The sequence below is a fragment of the Emydura macquarii genome, unplaced genomic scaffold (assembly GCF_026122565.2).
Source record: "Emydura macquarii macquarii isolate MOO-44397 ecotype Brisbane River unplaced genomic scaffold, CSIRO-AGI_Emac_v2 contig_131, whole genome shotgun sequence".
NCBI classification, from domain to species: domain Eukaryota; kingdom Metazoa; phylum Chordata; order Testudines; family Chelidae; genus Emydura; species Emydura macquarii.
In genome coordinates, this window is record NW_027130268.1 from 20348 (window position 1) to 40438 (window position 20091).

The 20091-nt window shown below is 46.8% G+C and overlaps 2 protein-coding genes across 2 annotated transcripts; one reads left to right on the plus strand and one right to left on the minus strand.

Annotated features, from left to right (window-relative positions):
• Positions 1–702: 702 nt before the first annotated feature.
• LOC137150278 (olfactory receptor 11A1-like) lies at positions 703–1650 on the minus strand. Its single transcript, XM_067544093.1, has one exon. It carries the CDS (start codon positions 1648–1650, stop codon positions 703–705), a length of 948 nt encoding a protein of 315 aa, XP_067400194.1.
• Positions 1651–16303: 14653 nt separating this feature from the next.
• On the plus strand, positions 16304–17263 carry LOC137150282 (olfactory receptor 14A16-like). The gene has a single exon (XM_067544107.1). It carries the CDS (start codon positions 16304–16306, stop codon positions 17261–17263), a length of 960 nt encoding a protein of 319 aa, XP_067400208.1.
• The last annotated feature ends 2828 nt before the right edge of the window (positions 17264–20091 follow it).

A 20091-nucleotide genomic window follows, 5' to 3' on the forward strand; every position in this document is an offset into this window, starting at 1 on the left:
ACCGGGCTGCTGGGCCCTGAGGCATCAGAGCGATGCAGGGACCTGGGGCAGAGAGACATTCCCTGCCCTGAGTCGCCTGCAAGACCTGATCCGGCAGGTGAAGTGCCCAAATGCTTTTGAAAAGTCCCACGGGGCACCCAAGTATCTTGAGAAACTGGCCCTACGTCACTGTTGAGAAAGGACCAGTGATAGGCCTTTGCTGGGCCCTTTAGCACAGGTTAGATGGTTTCCTTTAGATTCCTGTCCCTTTGGAAAGAAGACCGGGTATGAAATACATTACAAAAATCAAATGTTAATTCACAATTTCCTAACGCTGGAGTCCCAGTCTGACTTTGCCCCCATATATTTGTATAATGTAGGCACCATAGATTCATGTGTGTGTGTGTATCTAAGTCTCTCACCTTACAGGGACCAGATGCCCAGCTGAGTCGCTTTTGCCCGCACTGTTTCACTGAGCACAATTCTTCATCAGTGGCTGAACTCTGAGCAGCCACTAGTTCAAATCCCCCACCAGCCCAGTAACACCCAGCTGTGGCATCTGATAAAAGCCCTAACAAGAACGGGTCACAATTTCCAAGAGGTGTCTGTCTGTCTCCACTTCCATCCCTGGCTGTAAGAGCATGACAGTGAAGCTTCGGTTCAGGCCCTAAACCAGCCTCTGGCATATCTATTTTATTTTAACTTGAGGCACCTGGTCGGCTATCATTGTCCTAACATGAATTTCCTGCAGGCTTTCCTCAGGGCTTCCTTGACCTCTTTGTTTCTCAGGGTGTAGATGAGGGGATTGACCAGGGGAGTCAGGACTGTGTAGACAAAAGAAAGAACTTTCTTGAAGTCCCTCATCGTGTCGTCTGTGGGGAACATGTAGGCAATTACCAGAGTCCCATAATAAATGGACACCACAATGAGGTGGGAGGAGCATGTGGAAAAGGCCTTTTGCCGCCCTGTGGTGGAAGGGATTCTCAGGATGGTGGTGATGACGCAGATGTAGGACATCATGGTCAGTAGGAATGGGACCAGTGATATAATCAAAGAGAGTATGAAGGCCAATATTTCCATCAGTTGAGGATCATTGCAGGAGAGTTTTACAAGGGGGATAAAATCGCAAAAGAAATGGTCAATGCTATTGAGGTCACAGAAAGTTAACTGAGATATCGACACTGTTGTTATGCTGTTAGCTAGGAAGCCACCTACCCAAGAGCCAGCTGCGAGATGGAGGCAAGTTCTGCCACTCATACGGGCTGCATAGTGAAGTGGTTTGACTATGGCTAAATACCGATCGTAAGACATCACTGATAGGAGCAGGCATTCTGTACCTGCCAGAGAACCAAAGAAATAAAATTGTGAGATGCACCCACTCACTGAGATGGTTCTGTCCCCAGTCAGGAGACTGGCCAGCATCCTGGGCAGGATGGTGGAGGTGTAGCAGGTCTCCAAGCAGGACAAGTTCCCCAGGAAGAAGTACATGGGGGTGTGAAGATGCTGATTGGTCACAACTAGCGCCATGATGAGGATGTTCCCAGCCATGGTTGTGATGTAGATCACTAGAAACAGCAGGAAGAGAAGGATTTGCAGTTCAGGAAGGGTCCCGAATCCCAGGAAGATGAATTCTGTGATGAACGTTTCATTTCCCTGTTCTGGATTCCCCATGGGGTGTGTCTATGGTAAAGAAATTTACTCTGTGATATAAACAAACAACATTCACTCTATAATATGTCAGCTTTGTTTTCATTCTCTCTCTCTGCTGGCTACCAAAACAATAGCTGTGTGAATTATGGAGACCAGGGGAAGGGAAACGCCATCTCTTGGTCTCTGGAACAGATTTCCTACCTGGGCAGGCTACAGGTTCCACAAAAGTCAGTTTCTCTGCAAACACAAGTTATAACTTGACAGTGAGCACCAACGCATTCAAAGCCTGCATGATGAGGCTCGGGTACAAGAGTACACAAACACAGAGATTGGTTCAAATTCTCAAACCTTTCACATCCTGGTACATTAAAGCAGAACCATTTCCTTTACAGATCAGAGTTCCTCTGGTGAAATGGGTAAGGATTTTATATTTTACAGCAAGTCTCGATAAAGAAACAAACCAAGTAACTAAGGCTCAGATATGCAATGGCTGGGCAGCCAACTCTAAGTGAATTGCAGTGGATATGGGCCACCTAACTCTGTTAAAGCCATCTGAAAATTTGTATCTAATAAATCCCTGTCCTTCTCTAGGACAATATTTCCTTGTCCTGTGTGTGACACTGTACATAGATACTCAGCCTTCACTATAAATGAGCAAAAACTAAAACTCCAGGAAGAAAGCACCCTTTTGGCTAGAAACATATCCTGATTTGCAAGAAAAAATTCAATTTGAAATTTGAACGAACTGTGCTATTTTCATATAATGAAAGTGGTGTGTAACCGAAATTTCCATTTCATCTGCAATTTCATGATTTCAAATGTTAGTTTTCATGCCCAATTTGACCTTTTAAAAATGTATTTATATATTTTAATTTTATTTCTAGCCTATTTTTTATTTTATATTGAACTGAATTTTATAGTTACATTTCTATTAATTTAGTTTCATAAAACCATATACAATAACTTTTTTAAACAAAATTTTGTAGACATTCTTATGTTCCCATGGAACATTTTCATTTCGATCCACAAAACATTTTTCCCCTTAGAAATGCCTGTCAAATTTTTATCAGCTCTCCACTTTCTTCCTTATTTCGGTTAGAAACATATCAATTCTCTGCTGTGGGTGTCTGGTCTGCCATTACTAATCCTTATTAACTGCTAAATAAGTAGAGAAGCATAGAAGATGAAGGTAGGAAGGGACATCAGGAGGTCAATTAGTCCATACCCCTGCTGAGAGCAGGACCAACCCAACTAAACCATTGCAGCCAGGGCTTTGTCAAGGACTTGATTCCGTTCAGAGTCATTCGGAGATAATTTTACACTCTGTAAATAACTCTGTGCCATTTGAGCCTTCCCTCTCTGAAGGCTAAGATAAAATTTCCACTGACATCATTCATGGGACCCTCTGTTTTCAATGGCATTTGGACAGCTAACCCCCGGAGCCTTCTTTGAAACGTACAGCTCGGCTCGGCAGGATTCGATTTCAATCAATAGACATCAGTAAATGTCGATATCGGCTGAAACACCAAAACCACCAACAAAAAATATTACAGTGGGCGTTAGTGCAGCCTCCCCCTGTGCCTTGCGCTTGCAGGGATGGTCTCACTGGCCTTGCTGCCATGCAGGGAGTAAAAATTAAATAGTTAATAATTTTGAAACCCCCCAAAATTAATATTAGTTGTCAAATTGTAGCCCCAATTTGGCAAATCCCACTCATAGCCAATGTCTGCTCCCTTCAGACTCAGCACCGTAGCAAATATCAGCTCTGCTTTACCCACATCATCTCCATGACCCTCTGAAAGCTGCTTATGTGACTTTCAGACCAGATTTTCAAGGGTTGATATGTAATTACAAAGGCGCAAGGGTGCCTGAGTAGGGTCAGAGACTAACGCCCATCGATTTCAAATCCCAGCAGGTGTGTCAGTGTTTTTTGGAGATGAAATAACTCCATCCATCTGTCCCTCTGTGTGCCAGTCCTCCATTTGTAAAGCCAGGGAGAACAGCACCACACCGGGGTGCTGGGATGATAGATCCGTGCAAGACAGAGAGGTGCCCAGATACCATAGTGATGGAGCCAGATAAAGCGCTAGGATAGCAGTGACCTGGCAGGTGTTGTCTTTTTCAAATTCAGTCATTTTCTTTGGGTTGGGAACTTGAGAGCGATCATTGCCCCATTGCCCTTGGATTGCCACGGGATTAGTTACCTAGCAAACTTACATGCCTTCAAAAACCTGCAGACTCAAGAACCAGGGAGGGAAAGGTAGATTTACCTCTAGGGCGGGTCTGTGAGCAGCTGGAGTCGGATGTCACCTCCTCACTCAGCATTTCAGGGATCAGGGTCTTGGTTATTCAGTCCATCGTCTCTGCCCACTGCACTCACGTACTTCCCTGGTCCCTGTAAATAGAATGACATAACCCAGATGTGCTCCCCTGGCTCTCTTATGTCTGGTAACGTGCCATCATATTCTGCGCCAAACGGGGAACGTCTTTTCTGATTCATCATATATCCTTCTGCGGGAAGGGGCCGTTTCCCGAGGCACGTCTGCTAATGGAACGTAACAAGCAAGGGAAGTTACGGTTTATTTTAAGACAGTGTCAGTACAGTCAAACTTGTAGTCTCAAAGGGAAGGTCATGAAATACTTTTTTCTCTTCATCCTAAAACAAATCTGTTTACTGGGTGAATGTTATTCGGATTATGAAGAAATAATTCACTAGTTCTACGAAGAAAGTTTACAGCTGATATTTCCACAGCAGCCTAAGTGATTTAGACACTGAGTTCCCATTCAATTCCCTGAGGCAGATTTGAAAGTCTCAGCATAGTTAGCAAAAAGAACCTCCTGCTGCTCTGAATACCCAACAACATCAGATAATCAGCTCGGTAACATTTGAAAAGGTGTCAAACTGATTTAGGTGCCTAAGTCCATTTTTCAAAATGGTCTTCAGCTGCTGAGCTTTAGTAACTAAGACTCACTGAAAGTCACCAGGACTCAGGCACCTAAGTCACTTTGGATATTCACGTCAGTGTTTTTGAAAATGTTACCCAATTGTTGCTCAGATAAAAGGCAGGTAGAACAAGGAGCTTTACACATTTGGGTTGGACTTTTCAAAAGGGAGATAATGTACACAACACACACAGTCAACTGCCACTGAATTGCTATGAGAGCTTGGCACCTAACTCCCTTATGCTTCTTGGAAAAGCCCAACATTGAAGTCCAGGAACCTGAAATTAGAAAACTGCAAATAGTTCCTTTCCACGACCCTGAAAAGTTTCAGAGTCACGTGGATCTTCAGTGCCACAGCAATAATAAAAATGAGATAATCCTGTGGGCCCATAGCTGACCTGTTGGAGTGTTTGATAACCAACAGCACAGGGCTGATTCCCTCCCGTAAAGATCAGCACCAGACATTCCACTAGCCAGTTCATAGGCGTATATGGGTACAGGGAATAATAATTTCATTTGGGGGCATTAGAATATATTCTAGAACTTCAGTCTAGAAGTGCCTTTTTCAACATGAAGTTTGACACACGGTCACTTCTTGCCCTGAAGGAAATGTTTGTTGCAGGCTTTACAGATTATTGCAAATTTCCACTTATTTCTGAATGCAAAACAAACTGGGTTATTCCCAGTCCTTGTCTAGCATAATTATCTCCCTAACCACTTAATAAGGGCTCAGTTGATTTTATTGCCAGTATGCATAAAGATCTCCAGAGATTTATTCTTCATAACGCCAAATGTCCGATATTGGTGGCTCCCATAGTCACGGTTTTAAAAAAAGGTTTCTTTTTTGTTTTTTTAATTAATCCGAGCAAAATAGCAAATCTGGATTAAATCTTATTGCTTAGCTCCTTGAAGGATACTGGCTGAAAACAGGACTAGAATATATACAGTATAGGATATAATATAGGGATAGACCTGAATCTTCAAGATTTGACGTTTTTAATTCCAGATTTTAATTCCTAATTTATCCACTCTTAATCACTTAAACATTTTCAATTAAAACCACAGTTTGAATATTCAGCTCTGTCCATTTGTTATTCCAATGATCAGCTGCCATCTAGAGATCATAAGAATGGACACAAAACATTGGCTAGAAAACCCTGCCTGCGCCCTCGTGCCCATTACACAGTATGGCCGCCCACTGGCCTTCCCCGCCGCTGCCCATTACGCAGTATGGTCATCCCCAGCCCCGCCCATTACACAATATGGCTACCTCCTGCCACACCCATTACCCTCTCCTGCCCCCAGCACCCCTTACACAGTATAGCTGCCAGTTGTATCATAGTTTTACCCTCGATTGTTTGCTAGTAGCTGTAAAAGACGAGGATGTGGGCAGGGGGAGAAGGGGGAGAAGGTGGAGGCATTTCTGCAGTGCTTACGTGACTTGGGAACCTAAAACCCTTTTTTCACGTCTCCCTGACTGTGGATGAGATTTGTTCCCAAGTGCCTCAATTCCTTTTGAATAGGAAATTTAGGGGCTAGATCCACCAGAGGACGGAGGCGTTTGTCACTTCAGCTGCTTAAATCTAACCTTGTGATGGCAGAGAGGACCTCAGAAGCCCTGCTCAGCCACTGCTTAACCTCCCACTGAGCCTCAGGGTCCAGCAGGGAAATCTCCTCGGCCTCTGAATTTCCACCATTAAGATTCCCTCCCTGCCTACGTCCGTGGTAGCTGGCAACGTCCCAGCCACCTCCCTCTCTGTGCCGAGGCTTCGCTGTCAAACGCAAGCTGCAGGGAATCTGCAGGCTAGGACCTGCTCCACCTTTTCCCATCTGTGGGCCTGACCCAGTTGACATGCTTGGAGCAGACCTAACCCCGAGCTACAGGGCCGGGGGAGCAGCACCCCCCCCCCCCTTGCAGCCATTAGCCTCGTGGTTCGGGCACTCGGCCAGGGCGTGGGAGATGCACATTGAACTTCCCCTTCTGCCAGTCGTAGAGAAGGGGTTAGAACTTGGGTCTCCCACTTTGGAGGCAGGGGCCCAACCACTAGACTATGGGATAGTCTGATAATGGGGGGCAGGGGAGATACTTTCCCTGTGGGACTAACTCATCATGCATTGGGCCAAAGAGAGAGGAGGAATGACGCTACGGCCCAGGGGTCAGATCCCTGTTCAACCCCTGCTGCACGGCAGGCGGAGGGGGAAGAGAACCCTGGTTTCCCACTTTCACAGCGATTGCCCCCTGCTGGGGGGTCACAGCTGAAACCCCCCCCCCCACACACAGACATGGTCCTCCTTCTGGAGGAGATTTAGGCACCTTATTCCCTCATCGGAGCAGGACTTCGGTCACGTCCGTCTCCTCAGCGTTCCCTGTGGGCTCCCTGCTCAGCAAGCTGGATTTTGTGGCTCCCTTTCTTTGGTCCCGCTCCTCAAAAGGGATGCAGGATCCTAGCTCCCACTGAAATCCATGGGAGTTAGGAGCCTAGGGCATCTAAGATCCCAATTCTCCCCGCACAGCCTAGCCACCAGCCTGAACTGCTGCCTGGGAAGGTGCCTAGAAGCTGGGTATCACCCTGCTTATGTCCCATTGTGGATCAAGGGATAAAGGGTGTGAGCGAGAAATTTACATCTTGGCAAAAAAGCAGCTGGAGGTTCCTGTCCCTCCAAACTGTCTGTCTCCTGAACCTCAGCTGGGGAGGATTTTCACAGAAAAAGATCTGTAAGTAATGGGAACAGAGGGCCCCATCTCTAGCCCTTCACCTCTATAAACACCAACACCACCACCCTGCTATGAACACTGAGGGGTCCTGGCTGAAAGTCATCCAGCACATAAGTCTGCTAAAGCATGTCTTGAGAGAGACCTTTGCTTTGAAATCACTGAGCTTGTCAAGTTAGGTATTAGTTGGTGTTTTACCTTTTATTGCTTTCTAACCAATTCTGACATTTATGCCTTATTACTTCAAATCTCTTTTGTTAATAAGCTTGTTTGATCTAAATCAGTGTGTGTTTGGATGGAAGGATTGGGGAACGCCATTTGAGGTAAGATCTGTGCATATCATATCTTCTGCATAAGATCTGGGCCAAAAGAAAGCTGATGAGTTCAACAAGGACAAGTGCAGAGTCCTGCACTTATGACAGAATCCCATGCACTGTTATAGACTGGGGACCGACTGGCTAGGCAGCAGTTCTGCAGGAAAGGACCTGGGGGTTACAGTGGATAAGAAGCAAGATATGAGTCAGCAGTGCGCCCTGGTTGTCAAGAAGGCTAACGGCATATTTGGCTGCATTAGTAGGAGCATTGCCAGCAGATCGCGGGAAGTGATTATTCCCCTCTATTCGGCACTGGTGAGGCTTCATTTGGAGTATTGTGTCCAGTTTTGGGCCCCCCACTCCAGAAAGGAAATGGACAAGTTGGAGAGAGTCCAGCACAGAGCAACAAAAATGATTAGGGGGCTGGAGGACGACTTATATGGAGAAGCTGAGGGACTTGGAGTTTTTTAGTCTGCAGAAGAGACAAGTGAGGGGGAATTTGATAGCAGCCTTAACTATCTGAAAGGGGGGTTCCAGGGAGGATGGAGCTAGGCTGTTCTCAATGGTGGTAGATGACAGAACTAGGAGCAATGGTCTCAAGTTGCAGAGGGGGAGGTCTAGGTTGGATATTAGGAAAAACTTTTCCTAGGAGGGTGATGAGGCACTGGAATGGGTTACGTAGGGATGTGGGGATTCCACCACATCCCTAGGTTTTTAAGATGCGGCTTGACAAAGCCCTGGCTGGGATGATTTAGTTGGGGTTGGTCCTGCTTTGAGCAGGGGGCTGGACTAGATACCTCCTGAGGTCTCTTCCAACCCTCATTTTCTATGACACTGATTTTCTATTGTGAAATGACAGACTTTATATGGGCTTGTGCTGACCAGCCCTTTCTGGCCAACACAAGACACATTTCTGGGGAAAGTCTGGGGCCTGGAGGCTGCTGGTGTTACCCTGCCATGTAATTCATGAGTGGCTGGCTATGGCACTACTACAGTACAGCTCAGAGTGATTTACACAGCCTCCTGCACGCGCTAGCAGACCGGGAGCAGCAGCTCTCCCAGCAAAGCTGTGTAAAGAGGCACCCCAGGTTGGTGAATTGAGGGAACACAGCTGTCCATCAGTCTCGTTTGTACCCTGAGTAAACCCTGCTTGCTGCACCACTGACACTGGTAGAGCTATACCAGCAAGTCTTCCTACTGTAGGCATGGCTTTTACCAGGAAAAAAGGTGCTTCTGCTGGTATAGCTTATCTGGGTGGGTTCCCAGAATGAAGTAAGCAACAGTAGAAATAGCACTTTTTCAGTTAGTATTCCCATGTCTATACTAGGGATTGTGCTGGGGTAGAAGAGTCATAAAAAAGCCTATCCAATCTTACTAGACTGGTAAAAATTCCTGTCTCGACCTGACCAAAGATACCCAGTAGCCCTAGTATAATACAGTTGTACCAGCAGATGGTAATGAAAGGAGAAAGGGCCATTTCACTTTAGGACCATCCCTAGCTAAGAGGGAAAAAGGAAAAGTCTGTTATACTGTGTAATGACTGCTAGATGAGAGTGGAAGATACGACCTATAAAAAAGGGCAGCTGTACTCTACATTTGCTGCCATTGCATGAATGAGGGCATCTCTGCTGTGTTATTGGCACAAGCTGAGAGCAATACAAGAGAAAAGGGCACCTACAGAACCGTGTCCCCTGGATAGGAACAAGGGAAGGAAGCAGCAGTGGGGCTGTGGCTACTAGATATCATGTGGTACTAGATGGCAGCACAGTGTAAGGGAGACACCTGGGAAGCCTTGGGGAAAATAGACACTGAGCAAGATGCCAGAAACCAGCAGGGAGAGCTGGGAGGATCCTGCAGAGGGTATTAAAAAGAGAAAAGCACCACCTGCATTTAGGCTTGGAAGAATTAGATTTTTATCAATAAGCGTTGATTTCACCCAACACACACACCCTGATGACAAAAATATTTCCAGTGATGATCATTGAAATTTAGAGGTCGGCAAAGAAAGAAAAATGCTGCTTGAGAACTTCCTTGGATGTAAAGATATTTACTGGGTATAGTTTGACCCGTGATGCTGACAATTTGTGTTTTAAGTTACTCAGCTTTAAAGTTTTGAAGCTCAACATCTGTCATTAAATAATGAATAAATAATCTTTATTATAAGCCCTCATTTCTATTTCTCTCTCAAATTTTGCAGTCTCTTAACTTGCACTTGACATATTCTGTAGATGTAGGACTCACAGCAGAGGCCTACAATGCACAAATAGCCAGGCAAAGAGGTAAGATCCGGTTCTCTCCTGCCTGAAAAGAGCATCTCAGAAGTATACAACCAAAAGGTTCGAAAGGATGCCAGGGTCACCTAGTCTAACCCCCTGCCAAGAGGCAGGATTGGATGGTTTAGACCCAACCAAGTCAGGTGGTTTTCAGCCTCTTTTATGAAACCCTCCAGGGAAGGAGCTTCCATGGCCTCCCAAGAGCAGTCTGTTCCACTGTTCTGTCAGGAAGTTTTTTCTGAGGTACGTCCCCTCCTGGCGACCTGGCTTAACTCCATAACCACATTTTCAGTAGACATGTGCAACCCCTTCAATGTTATCCAGCCACACATTTCACAATGATTATGAGGACCAGATCTTACAATTCTTTGTGTATTCAAGGGTTATAAATGCATATGACCAAAAATGGAGTGAGAAATAAGGGCTACACAGCGGCCGAGCATTGGACAGTAAATCAACTCTGCTCATTACCATTTTGCTTTCAGAACAGATTGAGGATTCTGAATCATCGTAACATTGAGACATTTACTGACAATTTCTCAGGACCTTCTTGACCTCTTTGTTTCTCAGGCTGTAGATGAAGGGATTGGCCAGAGAAGTCAGCACTGAATAGCAGATGGAGAACACTTGGTTTAGGTCTCTCACCTGTGGGTTTTTGGTAGCAGATACACAATGACCAGGGTCCCAAAGAAAATGGTCACCACGATGAGGTGGGAAGAGCAGGTGGAAAAGGCCTTTTGCCTCCCGGTGGCAATGAAGGGATTTGCAGGATGGTGGCGATGATACAAACATCGGATGCCAGCATCAGTGCAAAGGGGGGCAGCGTGAATAAAGCTACAAGGAGGGTAACGGCAAACTCCATCTGCTACGTGTCACTTCAGTAGAGATTTATTATTTGCATCGCTGCACAGAACAAGTTGTCAATTTCATTGGGACCACAGACAGTGAAGTGTATCATAAGAAATCTGTTATGGGAAGAGTCAAAAACCCACATACCCAAGAATCATTTGCTAGCTGGAGGCATAAGCCGCCCTTCAGAAGGGCCGCATAGTGCATTGGTTTGCATATCGCTGCATACCAATCATAAGACATTGCCACTAGGGGACAACACTCTGTGGCTCCCAAGAAACCAAACAAATAATATTGCGTGAGGCAGCCCCGGACAGAAGTGGCTCTGTCCCGCGTCAGGAGACTGGCCAGCATCCTGGGCAGGTGGTGGAGGTGTAGGAGGTCTCCAAGCAGAACAAGTTCCCCAGGAAGAAGTACATGAGGGTGTGAAGGTACCGATCAGCCACAATTAGTGCAAGGATGAGAATATTCTCAGTCAGTCACAATGTAGGCCACTAGAAACAGCAGGAAAAGAAAATACTGCAGATCAGGGAACTCCCCAAATCCCAGGAGGATGAATTCTGTGATGGAAGTTTCATTTTTCCTCTCTGGGTCTGCCATGAGATGTATCTGGGGGAACGACTTGTACTCTATGCTACAATGAGAATCAAATTCCACAAACATCAATCACTAGATTGACATTTAATATTCAGATGCGCCCTCTCCTGGAAGTCCCAGCCCAAATGGTGGGTTGAGAACACAGGCGGGGGTAGTGGGATCCGCACAGGGGAGGTTGATGACAAGGACCAGGCTATAGGGTTATTCTCACTCTGCTTCCCTAGCTCCATGCAGTATCCATGCTCATCATGGCTGACTATGGTTTGCCATTGTGAATGACAGTGGGTAGTCATTGGGATGGGGAGGGAGCGGGACAGTGATTCTATAACCTCCCTAGGATGTGGGAGATCAACGCTCTAGTCAGATGCCCCAGCCGGAAGGGGCCTAACAGCTGAATATTGGTTTGTTTTGGACGTGAAAAGCCTCCCTGTTCTCCAGCAGAACCAAACGCCCCTGGAAGGGGGTTTTTCCAGTCCAAAACCAGAACTCGAAGCCTTTTTTAGGCAGGTATGTGTCTGATTTCGTATGTGCTGTACCGGGCAGATCAGTTGTTATGCTGCTGTGGGACTATCATCGTGATGCAGTGGGCATCACACAGACCAGGACAGAGTCCCTCCATCCCACCCTCCCTGTAACTTTGGGTGCCTTAAAACTTCGCAGCGACAGCACGGAGCCCTAACCCCAGTAATGAACCTGTGACAATAAGGGTCTTGCCTGGTTTCCAGCCACCTAGTTACTGCTTGCAGGGTTCATCCTGCAAGTGACCACCCCAAACCCAGAGATTAAGAGGCACCTTTCCCCCTTCTTGACAGCTACGCTTCCTTTACTTTGCACAACAGCGACTTGCTGGGGTAAAAACAAACATGATGTTTATTTAGCAGAAAGACTGTGGATTCATAGAGGCAATAGGAAGGGAAACAAACACAAGCCACGGAAAACAGAAAACATCAAATGTTATACTCACCAATTAGATCAAACTCCCTTTTCTAAGGACAGTTTCCCAGCATATCACCTAAACACACCTCTGCTTTCCGGTGGCTTAGCCTGCAGGGCCTGGTTCTGTTCAGCAGGGGCGTCACAACCCTTCCTCCGGCCCAGGCTTGGGGGAAGGCACAGCGCCTTGTTACAGGATCTCAATGAAAACCGGGATTTGAAAGAAACCAAAATGTACAGCTAGGGGAAAACACTCATGTGGAAGGTCCCCGCTAGGGGGCGGTGCCGGGGACTCACCCTCTGAGTCAATCTCAGAGGGAGGCCACATCTCCCAGCATGTACGTCTCGGGGGAGTCCGGCTTAGAGGGGAATAGTCTCTTGCCCCTCGGGGCGCGCTATCAGTCTAGGGTCTGGCCCGCCGTCAGGGACAGGCCAGCTGCAGGAAACAGAATCGACCCCTCAGACCAGGCGAGGAAGCAGTCTCTTGCCTAGCCCTCGGGAGGGCAGGTAAGCAAACCCAGGTAAGCTTGAGCCCTTGGTAGGGCGAGTGGCAGTCTATGGCCGGCCCTTTGGCAGGGCAGGGCAGGGCAGAGGACAGCCGTCTCTAGTCCTTAGCAAGGGGAGTCAGTAGTCTATGGACTGCTGGTCGGGGAGGGCAGGCAGAAGCAGACGCACACGCTCGAGCCCTTAGCAGGGTGAGCTGCAGTCTGTGCCCAGCCCTTAGACAGGGCAGGACAGGCAGTAAGGGACAGGTTCTGGCACTAGCTGGCATCCACCCCAGGTCAGGGGAAGGAAGGGGGGAGGGGGACGCAGGCCCACCTGTCTCCACTGCATCCCAGCCCAGGGCCCTGGCAGTGACGGGGGACCCATCCCGGCACTGGGTTGGTGGGGCTGCAGCCGAAACACACTGACTCACTGCAAGCCGCAGCTCAGCCGCACCACAGCCGGCTTCCCTGGGCTCCTTCCTCCCACCCTATGTCTAAAGTACCTGGGCCTCGTCGCCTCCCTCTGGGGTGCTGGGTTCGAGGGCATGCGGGAGTCCCACAAATCCCTCCCTGTCAACTGGCGGCAGCTTTGGAAACTGCGCAGGGTCCTTTGCGGAGGGCAGCTCCTCCAAGTCCTCCAGGTCCCAGGCAGTGGGCAGCCCCGGCAGGTTCTCTGGGTCCCAGGAAGGAGGCAGCTCCTCTGGTCCGGCAGATCCCCACGCCGTGGGTAGGTCCGGCAGCTTCCCCTCTGTGTGGGCCTCTGATACGGGCCTTGGCTCAAGCCCCAAGGCAGAGGTGTCCTTCTCCCTTGGCCGCCAGCACCTAACTGAGCGAGCAGGCCTGGGTTTTAAAGGCCTGGCCCCGCCCACCTGCTTCCGGTCAGGTGGTGTCCTTCAGGACTCAAACCCCCAAGGTGGGTTTGGCTCTCCCTCTAAGTCAATCTCAGAGGGAGGCCACACCTCCCGGCTACGGCGCTGTACAAAGATATTGTATCATTCTTACAAAACAAATATACTCGCACAAGTATACTGTGGTAGCCCCTAAAAAACACAGCCCTGGTGCACGGCACTGTACAAAGATATTGTAACAGGGTGACCTACCCCTTTAAGGGCCAGGGGCCCTGTGATTGTTGGGAAGGGGCCAGGGATCCCTCTAAAGGGGTCTGTGGAGAAGAGCTGTAGGCAGCAGAGTGGCCCCTGCCCTGGAGCAGCGAGATGAAAATAGACACTAGATCAGCATTACAAAGGGGCACAGGCATCTGAAGAAGTTGATAGGCGCCTAGTGGAATTTACAGTAGTACCTGAGCAGGGTAAGTGCCTAAATCCCCTTGGATGGCAACAGACCTTCGCCATGAGCTTTGATAAATCCCACTAAGTGCCCGTCTCCATCTTTAGGTGCCAAAATCCCTTTGTAATCCTGGCCCACAGATAACACAGAAACTGGCCTGGAGCCAGGGAACTCTGGGGGAGATCCCAGGGCCTGTGGCAGGCCGGGGGGTCAGACTAGAGGATCGTAATGGCTTTAAAATCAAGCCATTGATGAACTTTTGCCTCTGGGTCCCAGCTTCTGAGCCATGCAGGGCTCCAGGGAGTGCGTCCCACAAGCCCTTAGCAAACAGATGTGGATAAATTGCCTTCCCGCAGCATCGCTCCTTTAATGTCAGTGCAGCTCACAGCCAGCTACACACAGCTCATCTGCGGAGAGTGGCAGATCTGAGTCTGGTTCTATCAGGACGGTCCTAGAATGAGGGGAAAGGATTCTCAGATAGCTGTGCCTTCAGCTTCTAGATTCTGGTACAGAGATAGATATTGATCAAAGAATCCTGGTGCTGGATGACTGGATGCATTACCTGTTGGGGAAAAATCCACTAAGACCAGTACAGTAAGTTCGCTATTTCAATTAAATATGTTGGGGGTTCAAAATACAGGGGAAATTAAGATGATAAATATGAATTGCTATCTGAACTCATTAAGACTTTTACTCTCAGTTCAATCAGATACCTACTGCTGATTGGAATTTTTCCACCCTTCAGGAAAATTTGGACTTCTCATTGAGAACCTAAAATCCTTTCCTTTTTCTTTTACATTTTGGCAACTGAAAACTTTCTGCCAAAAACTGAGTTTTTTTTAAATCACAAAACCAAAAACGTTTTGTTTTTAAGTTCTCAGTTTCATTACAAAACAATCCCAAAATGTTGGAGAAAAGCAGACAGATACTGAGATTTGTTGGTTAGCTGAAAACCCAATCTCCATTAAGAACAATGCAGCTGAAAATTTCCACCCAGCCTTACACTTAAAATTAAATTGGGGAACGTTAAGATTTCTTGATTTCAAACCCATTTATTCTATTGCATCTGTGTGATTTCTCTTTCAAAGGGATAGTTGCAAGGAGCTAACAACTGAATAACTAGTAAAATTGATAGAGCACACAGAATATTTTATACAGACTTGCCCCTTTAAACGCTGGGTTAGAGCTGAACCAAGCAGCAAACACCTGTCTATCCTGACCCCTTTCAAGGACAAACAGGAGCTCATAGGGAACAGAATTACCTCTTGATTGAGCTCCAGACTGTTGCTGGCTGAGCGTAAACAGGTGTGCAGAACGTTCACATAACAAGACATGGGGTGATGTTTCCAAAGGTATTTAAGCACCTAGTGAGATGATCAGAAGCACCTAGGAGTGTAAACTTCATTGATTTGAAGGGTTGTTCAGTGCATAGATGGTTCTGAAAATCCCACTAGGGGCCACAATACATTTTAAATTATGGACCAGGGCCCCTCACCAAAATATCTTGAAGGCCTAGTTGATAAGGCAGAGAAAGGGAGGGAGGGGAACAGTCACCAAGAGGGAAATGACTGGCCCAAGGTCACGTAGCAGGTCACTGGCAGGAACAAGAACAGAGCCCAAGTGTCCTGGCAACCACTGCACCACACAGCACAGAGTAAACAATGCAACACAGCGGTAATGGAGGGATGAGACTGGCCCATTGTTACACGCAGGCAGAAGTGCAGCTGGGATTTGGTGCCGTAAATCAGTTGGCAAGCTGGCAGCAGCTGTCTAGGCACAGAGCAGGGGGAGAAAAGCTGCCACTTACCATGCTGGAGGAGTCCACATCATGTTGCCCTGCAGCGTGGGAATCAGGCGGTGCTGGCGTTTTAGTCTATCAGCTTCATGGCCAAGTGTGAGGTTGGTGATGGTCACCACGGAAGGCCCTTCTTTGCGAGGATTGTTGGATTTGGATTTTATTTTGTTCCATCCTTCACTCTGCATTTGAACAAGCCTCTCCTTGAGACGCAGCCTCAGATGAGCTCAAGTAACAAAGCTCCATTGATTTTAAAGGAGCCGATCCAATGTACACCAGTGTGATAACACGCTGGATTGATTGTCAACGTGAGGAGCACTGACAACACCTAGTCATTGTAAACGACGAGTGCTCTGCACCTTTGACAGTCATACAATCAGATCTCAGGGAAAGGGGAATCCGGGCCATTTCCTTCGTAGCTCTAATCCTAACCATCGCCCGTCTCATTCCCTCCACAGCCATCACACAACGGACTGAGGAAAAAAATGTCCAACCAAACCACCATGACCAAGTTCCTTCTCCTGGGATTCTCCGACGTTCGGGAGCTGCAGATTTTACACTTTGTGGTGTTTCTAGTGCTTTACCTGGCATCCTTGGTGGGGAACCTTCTCATCGTTACAGCCATAGCCCTTGACCATCGTCTTCACACCCCCATGTACTTCTTCTTGATGAATCTGTCGATCCTAGACCTTGGCTTCATCTCGGTCACCATCCCCAAATCCATGGTCAATTCCCTCATGAACACCAGGTCCATTTCTTATTCCGGATGTGTCGCCCAAGTCTTTTTTTCTTTATTCTTTGCTTCATCAAGCTTTGCCTTATTGACCATCATGGCGTATGACCGATATGTCGCCATCTGCCAACCACTGCACTATGAGATGGTGATGAACAGGGGAACTTGTGTCCAAATGGCCTCCTGTGCCTGGATCAGTGGCATTCTCAACTCTGCGCTTCACACCGGGAACACTTTCACAATCTCCTTCTGTGGAGGCAACACGGTGGATCAGTTCTTCTGTGAAGTCCCCCAGCTCCTCAAGCTGGCCTGCTCTGACTCTTACCTCAGTGAAGATGGAGTTATTGTCTTTAGTGTGTGCTTAACCTTCTGCTGCTTTGTTTTCATAACTATGTCCTATGTTCAGATCTTCAGAGCAGTGCTGAGAATCCCCTCTGAGCAGGGCCGGCATAAAGCCTTCTCCACCTGCCTCCCTCACCTCACTGTGGTCTCCTTGTTCTTTTGCACTGCTACCTTTGCCTACCTGAAGCCCACCTCCAGCTCAGCCTCAGGGCTGGATCTCTTAGTGGCTGTTCTCTATTCCATGTTGCCACCGATGATGAATCCCATCATCTACAGCATGAGGAACAAGGAGATCAATGGTGCATTGAGTAAATGGATGTGCTGGAGGTTATTCAGCAAGAATAAAATGTCCATATGTCTCCTTCGGTAGCAATTTCCTTCGGTGTTTCTTTATAAATATAATCATCTGATGACATTATTGACTCCATCAGCGCATACTGTGCAATCTGTTTATGAAGTATTGGGTTTTAACACTAGTAAAAATCCAGGAAAACTTAACTCAAGAAAAAAAGTAATTACTATAGGTTTATGTTAATGCAATTAAGACTGGAATCTATCTATCTATCTATCATGTACCGCTACCCATTACCATAGTATCTGATCTCCTTGCTCACACTAACCATAGTGAAATCCTTTGTGTGGTCTGTGGCTCTTCTAAATTTTAAGGATAAAATCTCTGACAGAGATATGAGCACATTTGTTCTTTGTGTTTTTTGTTCGTTAGTCACAGTTTTAGTTTATCTTTCCTTAGTTGTTTGTTAGTTTTCTTTGTATCTGTGTTCCAGGTGGGTTTGGAAGGGGGAAGGCCTGGAGAGATGGTGAGTGTTTGGTTAAACAGGATTTTCAATATTTGACTTCTCTTGAGGGTGCCCATATGTCTTCTCTTTAATGGGGTTTTCTGAGGGAGTTGTAGGTTTTCTCCCCATAATGATAAAAGGGTGCAAATTCCTCGTGAAATGATTATACTGTTGGGATATTATTGAGTTATTGATGACGTGTTGAGGGACAAAGAAACTCAGGCGGTGTCTATTTATTATTTTAACTCACACTGCATACAGCTTTTCCATATTCATTGAATCTCCCTCAGTCCCAGGATATTGGAGTGACAAGGTGGGTGAGGTAATATCTTTTATTGAAACAATTTCTGCTGAGAAGAGAGATTAGCTTTCGAGCTACACAGATCTCTTCTTTCCCAGACCCTACCAGCTCTGTGTGGCTCAAAAGCTCGTCTCTCTCATCTAGAGAAACTGGGCCAATAAAAGATTTTACTTCACCAACATTCTCTTTGTAAAAGCTGTGTCAATTTGACTATGGTGGGAAGACTGCTTTGAAGTGAAACTTTTCCCAGTGTTTTCTAAAGAAACTCTAACTCATAGAGTCATGGAATCATAGAAGATGAGATTTGGAAGAGACCTCAGGAGGTCTTCTACTCCTACCCCCTGCTCAAAGCAGGATCAACCCCAACTAAATCATCGCAGTCAAGGCTTTTTCAAGCCAGGCCTTCAAAACCTCTTAGGATGGAGACTCCACCACTCGGTGTAATGAGACCAAATCTGGATTCCATGGAAGTCACTGGGGTTTAGCCCCTCACTTCAAAGTGATTAGGATTTGGCCAATAGCCTATATACACAAATCATCCAGATTTGGCTGAGAGCTCCCTGGAGAAAGTGAGTGTGATGGAGATGTAAGGGTCTGATTTCCCAACTCATCTAGATTACCACCCACGTAGACTAGACCCACTGCAATCATCAATTTAACACTGATGAGGTTCTAGCCCAGAGTCTCTGCACTCAGTAAAGACCTAAACCCTGGTGTAAGTTACTTGACTGGGGTCATTTTGTTCTAGCCTGGGTAAAGGTGGAAAAGTTCCATCACACTCTCTGATCTGTTATTCCATACACCATCGCGAGTCGATCTACTCACTTCCAAGCTGAGAAAGGCTCTCAGAGGTTGGTCTGTTAGTAGTATTAGGATACCATCTTTGTGCATGGCTGTGTACATTACATATATGATAGAGAAAGCACGTGATTAGAAAGAGACACGGGCAGATCGGACCATTCCTTGTCCTAACACTCAACCTCATAATGATAGATTTCTATTTGACTGTGGATTATGTTAGCTGGGTAGCTAGATAACAATTATTCTATGCAAATTTTTGTGCTTCTTTTCCTGTTCATGATTGTCTACGTTTAGATCTTGATTTTCTTATAAGTACTCCTTATTAAATATTATTTAACAAGGGTTTTTGATGACTATATCTTACTCCATCGCTCATTTACAAAGAGCTCATCATAAGGACTCGGTGTTTGAACTTTGAGCTGTTTACACTGGATACATTTTAAATATGCTCTGGTTTGCTTCTCTAAATAAATGGAAGTATCACACTCAGGTTCCTGAAAAATCAAGGGGCCAATTCTCAACTGCTTTAATTTGTCCTGGCTCTATTGACGTCAATAGATCTGTGAGAATTTACACGTAATTTGGACGATGTGGTGCAAACACCTGTGATTGTGAATTTAACCCTCACTTTGAGTATTCTGTGCAAAGGACCTGATCCTACAAGCCACTTCAGCCCATTCTTCACTTTAAACATCAGATTGGCCCCATTCAAGGTTTAAAGATGAACTCCTGCTTAAATCCCAGCTGGTTATGGGTTAGGGCTATGGATAGGGTTTAAGGCTAACACCAAACTGGTATCAGAAGCTGGCACTGTCCCCATTTCTCTCCTTTCCTAGTCAAATAAAACTGCAATTGGTGCACTCGAATTACTGTCTCCTTCTGTGGTCTGACTTCTTTACATAAAATAACAAGTTGATCTCAAAGCCAGAATCTCTGGGCCTTCTTCTGCAGACTCAGAGAAGTGTGCGACCTTCTAGTTCATTAATAAGAATGTTTAACGAGGGGCTGGCTGAGTACAGGACCCACACAATGGTTTTGCCTAGACAGGGTTTTGCCCTTCCCTTAGCTTGGCAGAGGAGAAGCACATCATCCCCCCACGGTACATTGTCTACACTTGGCCTGAGTTCACAAAGCATTTCTCCCTTCAACCCCATGTGCACAGCAGAGGTGAGATGCAGCCAGCTCTGGGGTGGGGCAGCAGGGTGACAGCCACAGAGGTGGCTCACCTGGCGCCAAGGGGCGGGGTGTGTCCCTGCTGCTGCCTGCTGGGAGGAATGGACCCTGCTCAGAGGGTGAAGA

Excerpts from the sequence above, each read along its gene's own strand:
- LOC137150278 (XM_067544093.1), bottom strand. The coding sequence starts at position 1,650 with ATGGGGAATCCAGAACAGGGAAATGAAACGTTCATCACAGAATTCATC.
- LOC137150282 (XM_067544107.1), top strand. The coding sequence starts at position 16,304 with ATGTCCAACCAAACCACCATGACCAAGTTCCTTCTCCTGGGATTCTCC.